This window comes from Balaenoptera borealis (assembly GCF_965194805.1).
Source record: "Balaenoptera borealis genome assembly, chromosome: 20".
NCBI classification, from domain to species: Eukaryota; Metazoa; Chordata; class Mammalia; order Artiodactyla; family Balaenopteridae; genus Balaenoptera; species Balaenoptera borealis.
The window spans coordinates 39599603-39613381 of record NC_138879.1 but is presented as its reverse complement, the minus strand read 5'-3'; the positions used below and the strand labels follow the sequence as shown (position 1 = coordinate 39613381).

Sequence of the window (13779 nt, the reverse complement as noted above, 5' to 3'; positions counted from 1 at the left end):
ATTTTGAGTAGGGATAATGAAGAGAAATGTTTTGGGATTTTTTAATCTTATTGTCTGGTTCTTTAACAAGCTCATGATAAGCAGGTAGTTGCATTTTCTAGATTGATTATCCTTTAGTCTTCAGATGAATTTGTTCAAGTCCATTGTCTCTTAAAAGTTCCTCTAAGTATCTTTAAAATTTACGTAGTCTATATTTTTGTATGGAAAATAATCTCTCAGCAGTTTTACAGGGTCCCTTGGAAATAGTTGTAGTTTAGGAGTCTGAACATGGTCTTTTCTGGAACCTTGACTCAATCTTCATCTTATTGGAGATATGTTTTCCATCTTTTTTCTCCCTGATTCCAAAGAAGCTGAATATATGGTCGTCTGTATTTTAAGTTTAATTTCTACATGTGTGTGTGTGTTTGTGTGTGTGTATTAAGATTGATTCTTTAACTACTGTAATAAAGAGGCCTCCAAAATACAGTGGCTTAAACAAGGTGCAAGTTCTATTTCTCTCTCTCATCATAGCTCAGAGATGAGCTGGTGCCAGGGACCCCAGTTTACTGCTTTGCTATTACTAGGAGGGGAGTCAGCAAACTACAACTAGCAGGCCAAATCCAACCTGCCACCTGTTTTTGTAAATAAAAAAATTTTTTTTTAAAATATTTATTTATTTATTTATTTTACTTTTGGCTGTGTTGGGTCTTCATTGCTGCATGTGGGCTTTCTCTAGTTGTATCGAGTGGGGGCTGCTCTTCGTCGCGGTGCGCGGGCTTCTCATTGCAATGGCCTCTCCTGTTGTGGAGCACGGGCTCTAGGCGTGTGGGCTTCAGTAGTTGCAGCACGTGGGCTCAGTAGTTGTGACTTGCAGGCTCTAGAGCGCAGGCTCAGTAGTTGTGGCGCTCGGGCTCAGTTGCTCCGTGGCATGTGGGATCTTCCTGGACCGGGGATCGAACCCATGTCCCCAGCATTGGCAGGCGGATTCTCAACAACTGCGCCACCAGGGGAGTCCCTGTGAATAAAATTTTATTGGAACAGGGCATGCTAATTTATGTATTATCTATGGCTGCCTTATCACTGCAGTGACAAAGTTGAGTAGTTGTGACAGAGACTATATGGCCCACACAGCTGAAAATAATTATTATCTGGCCTTTACTGAAAAAATTTGCCAACCCTTGTCCTAGGGTGTCATTACCTTATGATTAAAGCTAGCTCGCAAGAATATGTTCACACTGTAGCCTGTGGGAGGGGGAAAAAGAGGACTTGGAAGGCAAGCATATAAAAATATGAGCCAGAAGTCACACATATTACTTCTGCTCACTTTTCACTGGACAAAATTCAGTTACACAATCACACCTAGCTGCAAGGGATGTTAGGAATTGTAGTCACTAGCTGGGTGGCCATATGCTCAGCTGAAATTCAGGAGATTCTATTACTAAATGGATGACGCAATGAAAAATTACTGGAGGGCATTTAACAATCTGTGTCTGCTCCTCTGGCTACCCATTATCCTTTCACACCCTTTTTGTCACTCTTGGAACATTCTTAGCCTTTCCCCAAAGAAGACAGCCCAAAGTCCCACCTAGTTACTATATTCAGCCCAAAGTCCAACTCTCTAGGTAATGTACAGTCCTCTCTGTTATATGTACATGTGGCTTTGTATGGGCCAGTGACCTAGAATACAAGTTACCTACCCCTTGTGCTTCCTCCTTTCACCATATACAGTGGTGGAGTAGGAACAGGATAACTCCCATTTGGAAAAAAGAAGAATGAAAAATAGGCAATAATCACTGGTCCATAGCAGTTATCAAATTCTTGTAGGTAGGAATTGTGGTGATTTCCTGTCATGTGGTGGAGTAATACCTCAAGTAGCCCTCTGGCTGCCCCTGGTTCTGCTCTCTGGAAGTAAATTCTTTGCCCGTCATCCCTCAAGGCACCGTTAAGGCCTTTTTCTCTGGGAAGTTCTTCCTTGTTCACCGTCCTCTGTGACTGAGCTTTGGAGACCATGCCTTCTTTGGCAGAGCTTTTACCGCTCACTTCCTGCTGGTGCAGGGTTGGGGCCACAAAGATGACTGTGATTATCAATCATGGGTTTTGAAAGCCAGATTTGTGGTTTGTTTAGAAATACAGTTCCTTCAAAACTTAGTAAGTTTCTGGACTCTTTGCTTCTAGTCAGCTTCAGGTAGGAGTAACCACACTCAAGATTTCTGGACATAGTAACTTTTCCTCTTTATTTACTTCCTTCTATGTTCAGCCCTCTTTCTCTCCTCAATTCAGTACTGACTACCTTGAGGCCAGCTGATACTAAAGCACCCCCTTGACTTGATCTTTGGCACTGGGTTGCTTCAGGGTGAGAATCTAATCTTCCGGTTTGGGGATACAAAGGCATTTGGTTTTTTTCACATTCTGACTTCTTCTAACCACTTTTCTTAGGGCTTAGCTGGTGTTTTGTCCGCATTCCAAGTTATTGTAGGAGACAGTTTACCAAATGTTTTCTTATGCCCAACAAGGAGGCCACCAGTTTTCCGGTCTGCAGTATCTGTTTCCTTGAGAGCTGCTACCCTGTTGTTAAGTCAGCATCACATGCTTTAATTTTTTTAAATATCAGCATCCTACCTGAATTTAATAGTTTCTGTATTGATTAGGGTACAGGTTAAGCTATTGTAATAAAGAGATCCAAAAAAATACAACCACGCAATAGGATAGAAGTTTATTTTTCCTTTCAATCATAATCTGAGGTGATCTCTCCAGGACCAGTAGGACCATTCTGCTCCATGAGACCATCTTGGGATTCAGGTTCTTTCTGTTTTGTTTTGTCATTCTTAGTATGTTCTCATCTGCATGGTGAAATGGGCTTGCACTGTCATGACCATGTTCTAGCCCATAGAAGGGGAAAAGCCAGGAATAGAGGACAAGCAATTCCTTTTCAAAACATGGTTCAGGGATTATGCATATCACTCACCAATGCTGACGTTGCATTGGTTAAAACTTAGTCACTTGCTTTAAGAGAGGGTGGAAAATCTAGTCTCTAGCTGGACAGCCATGTTTCTAGGAAGAATTTCTCGTATTCTAGGAAGAATACTAGAAATACTAGGAACAAGGATACAATGCAGAATCTCCCATGGTGTTTTATTTTGCTTTTGTGTGCTTATGCCTGATAGGGTGGGGTTGCCTATGACCCCAAGTGAAAACCACTGTCTTCACCCACCTTTGAGCTGAGTTTGTCTTCCCTTTGCAGGAAGGAATCTTGTGCAATAATCAGAGAGGGTGAAATTCACTCTCACATGGCTAAAAGCCTTTATAAACACTGGCTCTTTGAGAGGGAGAAGCTATAGATAAGTAGTAGCCCATCAGCTGGACAAGGTGACATACTTATGTTGCCTTATCTTTCTTCTTTGAGTGTGCGGTGAAACTTGCCAAAATGGTTGGTTATGTGAGTGCTGGGACTGTGGAATACCTCTATAGCCAGGATGGCAGCTTCTACTTTCTGGAACTGAACCCTCGGCTACAGGTGGAGCATCCTTGTACAGAGATGGTGGCCGATGTCAACCTCCCTGCGGCACAGCTCCAGGTGAGTCACCCTGCTCTTGATCAGAGAGTTGCTTACAGAAGTTTGAAGTGTCAGAGATGCCTGCAAAACTGGTTCAACCACCGTCTGATAAGAGAAAATGCCTCTTATCTGAGTCTCGTGTAATGTTCATCTCTTGCACTCTATGGCTTGGGATGTGTGGGTTGGTTTTCCTGATATGGTACAAATCTAGGAATATTATTATTTTTTAGCCAGACACATCTGATATAAAATGTCGTATATCAGAAAGAAACTTCACAAATAATATGCTTTACTCAGTTGTTTAAATTATAGGAAGCCTTACAAACATCGTAATTGTCCTCTACTCCTTTTTCCTAGTGTTCTAAATTGAAGCAATTCCACCTTAGAGTGGTGGCTGAGGTTATTCATGGCAAGAGTGTGGCAGCACACATTTATTTTTATAATGTTTAAAGTGCTGGCTGTCAATATTATTTTCTCCATTCAGCCCAGGAAACAAATGCTATGGGAAGCAGTAATAGTTCATGATGAAGTTTGATATTATTTGTAAATAACATATTCTTTGCCCACGTTGGTAACCCCTTCTGGTCCCCAGTGGTCCCTATTAAGGAACCCAGTAAATAAAGATCTATATACTTTCTCCAGTGGTTTGTGGCGATAATTATGAAGTAATTATGACATAGTTAGGACTTTTTAGCTGTCTGAACTTGGAGAGCCACTGACACTGACTCTTCCCTTGGATATTTTCATTCTGATCCCTTGATGGGGAAATGACAATTAGAGGGAAGCTCATGTCTATTGCATTAGGGATTTGGGGACTTTTTAAGGAGTGGGGAGTATTTAACAACTTACGTGTGTTTTGTTTCAAGTAACTTAGAGTCACCTATTCAGTGATGTAGGATGCAGGCTATAAAAATAGGGTGTTTTAGGTGGTGGCTACTGGAATGAGAAATCTGATAGCTTCCACATTTTAAGGCAAGTAACTGTGAAAAATGAGTGATGTGTGTTTTATTACTTTTCAGATTGCCATGGGGATCCCTTTGTACAGAATCAAGGATATCCGTATGATGTATGGGGTATCTCCCTGGGGTGATGCTCCCATTGATTTTGAAAATTCTGCTCATGTTCCTTGCCCAAGGGGCCATGTTATTGCTGCTCGGATCACTAGTGAAAATCCAGATGAGGTAACCCATCACTTAAAAGGTTTACACTTTTTTTTCCTCTGTGAACTTTTAATATTAAGATGCTATCTGAGGGCATATCTGAAATATCTTGGGACTTCCTCTGGAGAGGGAAATTCATAGAGGCTTCATCAGAGCAGACAAATAAGTAATCACTGTTCCATTGGTCATTTAGACCTATTTAGTCACTATAGAGTCCTCAGTGGGTCCGTAGCACTGGACATTGGCTCGCAAGCCTCTATGATTTTTGTGTATCATTTCTGCTTTTGTATGTGTGTGATTACACAGAACCTGAACAATGAGTATATGAACGTTCTCTTCCTTGGAAATATAATATCATCTCGTATTCTTCATTCTCTAACAGGGTTTTGTTTGTTTTTTTTTTTTATTTAAAAAATGTATTGCATGTAGTTAATTTACAATATTACATTAGTTTCAGGTGTACAGCATAGTGATTCAATATACTCCATTTACTGACTGTAGCCCCTGTGCTGTACAATACTCCTGTAGTTTATTTATTTTATATATAGTGGTTTGTACTTCTTAATCCTCTACCCCTATATTTCCTTTCCTTCCTTCCCTCTCCCTCTTGTTAACCACTTGTTTGTTCTCTATATCTGTGAATCTTCTGACAGGGTTTTAAGCCCAGCTCAGGAACAGTTCAGGAACTGAATTTCCGCAGCAATAAGAACGTTTGGGGCTATTTCAGTGTTGCTGCTGCAGGGGGACTTCATGAATTTGCTGATTCTCAGTTCGGTCACTGCTTTTCCTGGGGAGAAAACCGAGAGGAAGCAATTTCGTGAGTATAATAGCATTTGATTGCATTTCAGAGAATAAACTTGTGCTAATCTTCAATGAAGGTGTGAGCATGGGAATGGGAATCATGTATTGCTATAAAAGTACTAATATGAATAACCTTCTTGAAGAAATATATCTTTGACTGTACTTACATTCATGTTGTATTAAATTTATTCAGTGTTTGGCAGATGTTTTTCTGTCTGTTGCCCTGAGCCTTTTCAAGTATTTTTGCTTTCAATGTTTCTAATAAACTTATAAAATTGATTGCTTTAAAGATATCATATTTTTCTATAGAAATGGTGTTGTTATTAGGAGGTGGAGGTAGATTCTTGTCCAAGAACTTGACATATGTCAGAGATAAGACCTGTTATTTGTCATCAAAATAAAGGTATAGCTGTAAATGTCCCGTAGCCATTTAAAATAATAAAATGAAACTGCTTATACGTGAAAAGGGCATAAGGGGACCGTCCACATTGCTTATATGAGAGACCTCAGTGAGCTATGAAATATGCACACAGCGTATAATATAACTGGTATATCATAAGTATTAGTTAATATTCTATTGAGCGTAAACATTAAAGATTTAATAGCAGTTTTGCTTGCCTGAAAAGTAGGGCTCTAGGAGGTAATTTTGACAGGTTAGATATTTTAGAAGATCTATCCAAAATTGATCTAGTTCTATTTTTTAATTGTCTATTTACTTGAACCAAGCATTTAATACTATTCCTTTTACCTTTAAACTGCACACATAGATTGTGTAATCAGTAAGTATTTATTAATAATGTTGGTTTTTAATAATGTGTTTAGAAGTTGGGAAATCTCAATTTTTCTCTATTTTGTCCTCTACAATTCTTCCCACTTATTCAAAACTATAAGTGGAGTTTTCAGAATTAAAGCAATGCTACCAGAAAAACCATCTGGTATAAAAGTTGCCTTTTATTTTTCTTTCACAGTCCTATCCTGCTTTGCCAAAGTGAAGAAGGTTTACACTAGAGCTTACAAATTGGTGGCTTTCCAACTAGTCACAGCCACAGATGTGTTTTGATTGTCTTGTAGAGTGTTAGTGTTTTTAAATCGCCAATATTTAAAAATTGGGAGATTGAAATAAATACATGGATTTCTGTCTTCTCTTAAAAAAATGGGATGATGGTTGGTTTTATATTCCACTTGGCAAAAGTTAACTGAAGCTTTGTGTGACTGCTTCTTTTAGAAGAAACACGAACTCTCTAGTTCACACAGCTCCCATCCAGTCTGCCTCACTCACTTACATCCCCAGAGTGGCCGCTATTGGTATTTAGGTTTCCAGTCCTGATTGGCACGCCACTGAGCATTCTCTACAGGACATGTCTTATGACCTGCTCCAAAAGCCTTCCTCCTTACTTTCTGACCTGCTCTGTACATTTCTCTACAGTGTAAAGCTACCAGGTTAATGTTTAGCATATGAAAATTATGGTCTCTAGAATAAGCTTGCCCTTTTTTTGGCCGCGCTTTGTGACATGCGTGATCTTAGTCCCCCGACCAGAGATCGAACCCACACCCCCCTGTAGTGGAATCGCAGAGTCTTAACCACTGGACAGCCAGGGAAGTCCCTAAACTTGCTTCTTAACACCATGCTAAAGTTCATTCTTCAGCTCAGAGTTTGTTTCTTCTTTCTTCGTTATATTAGGTCTATATTCTTCTGCTTGGTGTTCGTATTCTTCTCCAGATTAGCCCCAACCCATATTTCCCGCAGACTGTAATCTAAATACCGTGAGAACAAGACCGTGTCTGTCTTGTTGCTGCTGTCTCCCCTGAACATAGTAAGCATTCAGTAGATGTTTGTTGAATGAATGGACTTGCCCCTCATTCCTGTCCTCATACCCTCTGCTTCAATCATAACATTCCCTGAACACAACCCCTAATTTATTTCCTTTTTCCCTTTGTTCTTGCTACTCCCTCTGTCCATCCATTCATTCACTCCATTCAACAAATATTTACTGAATATCTAATGACTCTGACAATAAAATGAGGATCAAGATAGGGTCTGTGCCCTCATGGAACTTTATGATCCAGAGTAAGAGAGGCAAATAAGCGATTGAGCACAATGTAGGAAGTGCTATTTCTGATAGTGGGATTACATTAGGGTGTTATAGGAGCGTAGAACTGAGTCAGCTAACTCAGTCCAGAAAGGGTCAGGGAAGGTTTCGCAAAAGGAAGTGACATCTAGATTGATATCTGAAATATGTATAGGAATAAGCCAGGCTGAGATAGGGCATAGAGAGGAGGATGGAGGTGGGAAACAAATAATGTTCTAGGCTGAGAACTCCTGGACCACTTCGAAGAATATTTCTGTCACAGTCATAATCCCAGCTTAACTTTTATCCCATTTCAGATCCCACATTCTTTTTCTTTTTTTGAATTGAAGAATAGTTGATTTACAATATTGTATTAGTTCAGGTGTACAACAAAGTGATTCAGTTATACATATATTTTTTTTAGATTATTTTCCATTATAGGTAATTACAAGATATTGAATATAGTTCCCCATGCTATTCAGTAAAAACGTGTTACTTATCTATTTTATGTATAGTAGTTTGTATCACTTAATCTTATGTTCCTAATTTATCCCTCCCCCCTCCCTTTCCCCTTATGGTAACCATAAGTTTGTTTTCTGTGTCAGATCTCACATTCTTTATGAAACCATAGGGAGGTGGATTTTTCTCCCCTCTTAGAACTGCTCCACACTTTGCTTATATCTCTCTACTGGTATTTATGATATTATGTCATATATTTTTAAAGTGATTATTGTCTCCACATTCTCTCTCCCTTAGGAGTCTAGTATGTGTCTTGAGTCTGTGAGATGCATAATAAATATTTGTTGAAGTAAGGACCTGCCCTGTTCAGCATAACACTGGGCAGAAATATACAGGGAAAAACCCCACAGTATTTGAAATTTTGTTAAAGTTAGATCATTTAACAGTTAATTGGAAAGTAATCAAAGTAATGAGCAAGTCATTCCACAGATGGCTAAAATGCAGCTTAAAAAAAACACCACTGCCACACGCAATGTCAGGCTAATACCTGACTTTCCCCAGCCAGTTACCTCCATTGTATGGAAACCTTTAAATTAAGGTATTAGTGTTTGTAAAAATTCACTGAACAGTATACTTAAGTATATTTTATTAAATGTAAACTTTACCTAAATAAAATAAAAAAGGTGTAAGGAGGGGAGAATTATGCCCTAATTCTAGTTAGCCAGCAATAAATGAATGGAATGATGGGAACAGTGAAAACTGGGTGGTTTGCAGATAATTTATTCTGTATTCTGTATAATGAAATATATGTGATCTGCTGATGCTCTTATGGTAATATTAGTCAGACTCGTAAGTTTGCTGACTTCTTGAAAATTCTATCTGGAATGAGCACATATATATCTGCACCCTCATTTGTTCTTGGAACTGTCTGTCTCTCTCCTCCGCCTCCTGAAACTCTAAAGGAATGAAACGATTCTTGAAAATGATTGAAAAACACTAAAACATTTGTTGCTGAAACAGAGCTGCTTCTATCCTTCTCCCAGAAACATGGTGGTAGCTTTGAAGGAACTATCTATCCGGGGCGACTTTCGAACTACAGTTGAATACCTGATCAAATTGTTGGAGACTGAAAGCTTTCAGATGAATAGAATTGACACTGGCTGGCTGGACAGACTGATAGCAGAAAAAGTACAGGTGTGTATTTCTGCACTTACACAAACAGCTTCTGGGATTGGGTTTTTATAGGCTTGTGGTGTGATCAGTCCATGCTGCTAGATAAAATTTATTTGATTCTAATCTAAATCGTTCTCGGTCTATGTGGAAAAATCTAGGCGTCAGTGTGATTTTAGCACTGTAAGAGTTCTTGTGCCTGTGTTACACAGTCACTTTATAGGTTGTAGTATTACTTCCAAGGGTATATTTGAAGAGAGGCACGCAGGGATTGAAATACTTGCTCTTTCCTCACTTGATGTTAAATCTGGTTCAGAGTTACCAACTTTTATATCTATCTACCAAGCACTGATGAGAGGGGCCTCATTTTAATCAACAGAAGTTACCCTTTGTTCCTGAATTGCTGGGCTAATGTAAATTACTCAAGATTTTGTGTAAAATTGTTAGATTCATGTAAATTAGCTGGAGGTCCAAATTTTGGTTCCACACCATTTTTCTTTGAGATTATCAGTAGCCAAATCTTTGCACCTTTTTAAGTTTATTTGTGACAAAAGCTTGTTTTTGAGCTACTCTTTGATTGGCTCAGTGGAAATCTTAGGGAGGGTGGAGGGAAAGGTGTTTTTCATCTCTATTCAAATGAGGCCTCTATTCAGATTCTAAAAGTAAATGTGTTTTTGTCTCAAAAATCAGTTGGGGGCTGCTAGCACAGTGGTTAAGAATCCGCCTGCCAATGCAGGGGACACGGGTTCGAGCCCTGATCCAGGAAGATCTTACATGCCGCGGAGCAACTAAGCCCGTGTACCACAACTACTGAGCCTGCACTCTAGGGCCCGCGAGCCACAACTACTGAGCCTGCGCACCACAACTACTGAGCCTGCGTACCTCAACTACTGAAGCCTACATGCCTAGAGCCCGTGCTCTGCAACAAGAGAAGCCACCACAATGAGAAGCCCGTGCACCACAATGAAGAGTAGCCTCTGCTCACCTCAACTAGAGAAAGCCCACGTGCAGCAATGAAGACCCAATGCAGCCAAAAATCAATAAATAAAATAAATAAAAATTTTTAAAAATACTTTAAAAAAAAAGAGTAAATGTTAAAAAAAAAATCAGTTGGACAATAAGGATGGAGACTCTCAATGGTAGCTGATTCTTCACAGCACATTTGAGCCTGATTTAAATTGAGGGGCCATGGTGCCAACTGACCCTGCTTTTGATCTGCCCTCTTTTCTGTCTTTTCAGGCAGAGCGACCTGACACCATGTTGGGAGTTGTGTGTGGGGCTCTCCACGTGGCAGATGTGAGCCTGCGGAATAGCATCTCCAACTTCCTTCACTCCTTAGAGAGGTAGGCTTTGCTTCTCATAGTCTGTGCAAGCTAACTAGTGGTCCTGAGTACAGGACTGAAGTTCAGAGGCCCATTTATTCTTCTCTCTGTTCCTGGCAGCTTGTGAGTGCTACTTGTTATTCACTGACCATGGAGGCAGGGGAGAGAAGGGATGTAGGAGTTTATGGCAAATGATTTTGGGGCTCTAAGGGCAGATTCTAGAAATTGGTTTATACCACAGTTAGAATAAGTTGCTTTTTAAAAACTGGAGTCCAGCTGAAGTAAACATTCTGTTCTGTACAAGCATCAAATCTCTCCAAGCCCTGGTGATGAAAATCTGGTGTTTTACTCTAGCAAGGAACCCTGAATATTTCATATATGACCTGTAAAATTTCAGGAATTAATAATTGAGGCTGATATTCAAGATGACCTCATGAGTCTTTCAAGTATGTGTGGGGCTAAACTCATTTCCAACACTGGTTCTGAAGACTGAGCTCTGCCTTTGAGTCCCTGGCGGAATTGTCCACAAGGCTAATCACTTTATAGCACTTTAATCACAGGCACTTTAATTCTTTCTGTGTTGTTAGACTTACATCAGCTCCATTTTGAGGTATCTGAAAGGAAGGAAAGAAACAAAATTTTAAAAATTGAACTGAGATTTCAGTTGTTCAAGTCTTACCATGAAAATCTTTCACTGTGTTACACTTATGCGCTAAAACCTTCATCACATTTCCCTTCTGTATCAGATCTAAATCCCTCAGAGTGACTTCCAACTCCCTATATACTATGGCACCTTTTTACCACTTGAGCCATACTCATTTCTATTCTTCAACATGCAATCTCTAACCTAGTTAAATGGTTTCCCTACTGGTGTACAGATATGTCACACGTAATCTCTCCTCTACGAGCTCCCCTTACCTTTTTAACGTTACTTTAAATTTATTTTTAAAACTTGTGTTTTGAAATAATTTCAGACTTATAGAAGAATTGCATAAATAATACAAACAACTTCTATGTATTCTTTGTCCAGATTCACCCATTATTAACAACTTGCCTCACTTGCATTTTTACTCCCTCCTTTAACTATTATCAAAGTCTTTCTTGATAGTGTTTCTTTCCTTCCTTGGCAATGTCCTTCCCTTTCTCCCTCCACCCAGCCATGGCCTACTGCCTTTTTTTTTTAAGACCCCAAATAAAATTCAGTTGATAGGGGTAGATGAGGGTTGATTGCACTGGAGCTTTTCTCCTTTTTTACGTTTTAATTTTATTTATTTTTAAGAACAGGTAATATATTCACATGGTTTAAAATTCAAAAGGCACAAAAAGGTATGTAGTGAAAGGTCTCCTTCTTACCTCTGTTCCCTGGCCACCCAGTTTCCCTCCCTGTAGTCAACCCACGTTACCAGTTTTTTTCTGTAATCTTTCAGACATATGGTAAGTTATATAAGCATATATATGTAATATTTGTTTCTTCCTACCACCTATTTTTTTTTAAACACAAGTGGTAGCATACTCTGAAGCTGTCCTACACAATTTCACTTGCTTTTTTCATTTAACAGTGTATTTTAGAGGGTATTTCATGTTAGTGCATAAAGGGCTTCATCTTTCTTTTTTAATGGCTGCATAATATTCCATTATATGGCTTTTTTGTAATTTATATATCAGTCCCTTACTGATGGTCCTTTAGGTTGTTTTCAGTCTTAATATTCCAGGAAATGCTATAACTGATAACCTTTGAGATTCCCTTGTAAACTTTTAGAACTTTCTAGAAGTGTCTCTCACATTGTTGTTCTTTCAGGGGTCAAGTCCTTTCTGCTCATACACTTCTGAATACAGTAGATGTTGAACTTATCTATGAGGGAGTCAAGTATGTACTGAAGGTATGCTGAACCCCACTGAAGCCAACGTTGTACTTTTTGCCTCTCTCTTTGTCAACTTGCTTCCTTTAGGTCAAGAGATGGGGGGAAAGTTTGGTTTACTGCAGGGCTGGGTGTTAGTGAAATTATAATCATTATTAGTGTCAGTAGCCTTGTGTCAAAGCAGTATTTTATGATTCTCTGAAAATGTTTTAGCTGTTGCTTAATTTCACATATGCAGCCAAGAGATAAAGGAGACAGAGAGCAACCAGAGCAGGGAGATGCATCTAAGGTCCCCCCTCTTTGCTTGCAGCAAGGCTGAGCCATGCCCACAGACACTAGTGTTCAGAGCACCAGTGCCATGAATTTTCTTCCTCTTTGGCAGAGCTTTCTTACCTAGATCTCTGAGATACCGAAATTTTGTCTGGGACTCCCCCTGGAAGGGACACACTGACTTGTCTCTTCGGGTTCTCATTTCCTACAGGTGACTCGACAGTCCCCGAACTCCTACGTGGTGATCATGAATGGCTCGTGTGTGGAAGTAGATGTGCATCGGCTGAGTGACGGAGGACTGCTCTTGTCCTATGATGGCAGCAGTTATACCACATACATGAAGGAGGAGGTGGATAGGTGAGTGGCTGTTTAAGGTCCATTTGCTGGTCATTGTATCAATCTTTTCTCTCAGTAGTCACTAACTCTTGGGATTTTTCAAGGTGTTTTTGTGGATTCTATTCTAATTAAAAAAAAAATAGTACGTGCACTTAACAAAAATTTCAAGAGTATTAAGAAGTATTTATAATTAAAAACATTGTCTCTGGGCTTCCCTGGTGGCTCAGTGGTTAAGAATCCGCCTGCCAATGCAGGGGACACAGGTTCGAGCCCTGGTCCTGGAAGATCCCACATGCTGCGGAGCAACTAAGTCCGTGTGCCACAACTACTAAGCCTGCGCTCTAGAACCTGCGAGCCACAACTACTGAACCCCGCATGCTACAACTACTGAAGCCTGCATGCCTAAAGCCCATGCTCCACAAGAAGAGAAGCCCCGGCAATGAGAAGACCGCATACCACAACAAAGAGCAGCTGCCACTCGCCGCAACTAGAGAAAGCCCGCGCTCAACAACGAAGACCCAATGCAGCCATAAATAAATAAATGAACGAATGAACGAATGAATGAATGAATGAATTAAAAAAAATTGTCCCTCTGCCACTCCTGTGCGGGCAGACAATGAAAAATAGATTCCCCTTTTTATATGCTACCACTGTTAACAGTCTCATATGTTTTTGCAGAAATTTTATATGTATATACAAGTTACATATAGGTACATACTGTTTTTCTTTTAAATATATTCACAAATAAAAATAACATTTAGTTCTGTACCTTATTTTTTCCTTTAACATATTTTATACTGT

The 13779-nt window shown here is 39.6% G+C and overlaps 1 protein-coding gene across 4 annotated transcripts in view; it reads left to right on the top strand.

Annotated features, from left to right (window-relative positions):
• The window catches only part of ACACA (acetyl-CoA carboxylase alpha), a 203418-nt gene that overhangs the window by 108275 nt on the left and 81364 nt on the right, over nt 1–13779 (top strand). For all 4 annotated transcript variants that reach the window (XM_082373891.1, XM_082373890.1, XM_082373893.1 and 1 more), the window contains 7 exons: nt 3383–3553; nt 4552–4713; nt 5346–5509; nt 9065–9215; nt 10431–10534; nt 12312–12393; nt 12854–12999. In XM_082373891.1, coding sequence (XP_082230017.1) covers nt 3383–3553; nt 4552–4713; nt 5346–5509; nt 9065–9215; nt 10431–10534; nt 12312–12393; nt 12854–12999 — 980 coding nt within the window. The remainder of the gene's footprint in view (nt 1–3382; nt 3554–4551; nt 4714–5345; nt 5510–9064; nt 9216–10430; nt 10535–12311; nt 12394–12853; nt 13000–13779) is intronic.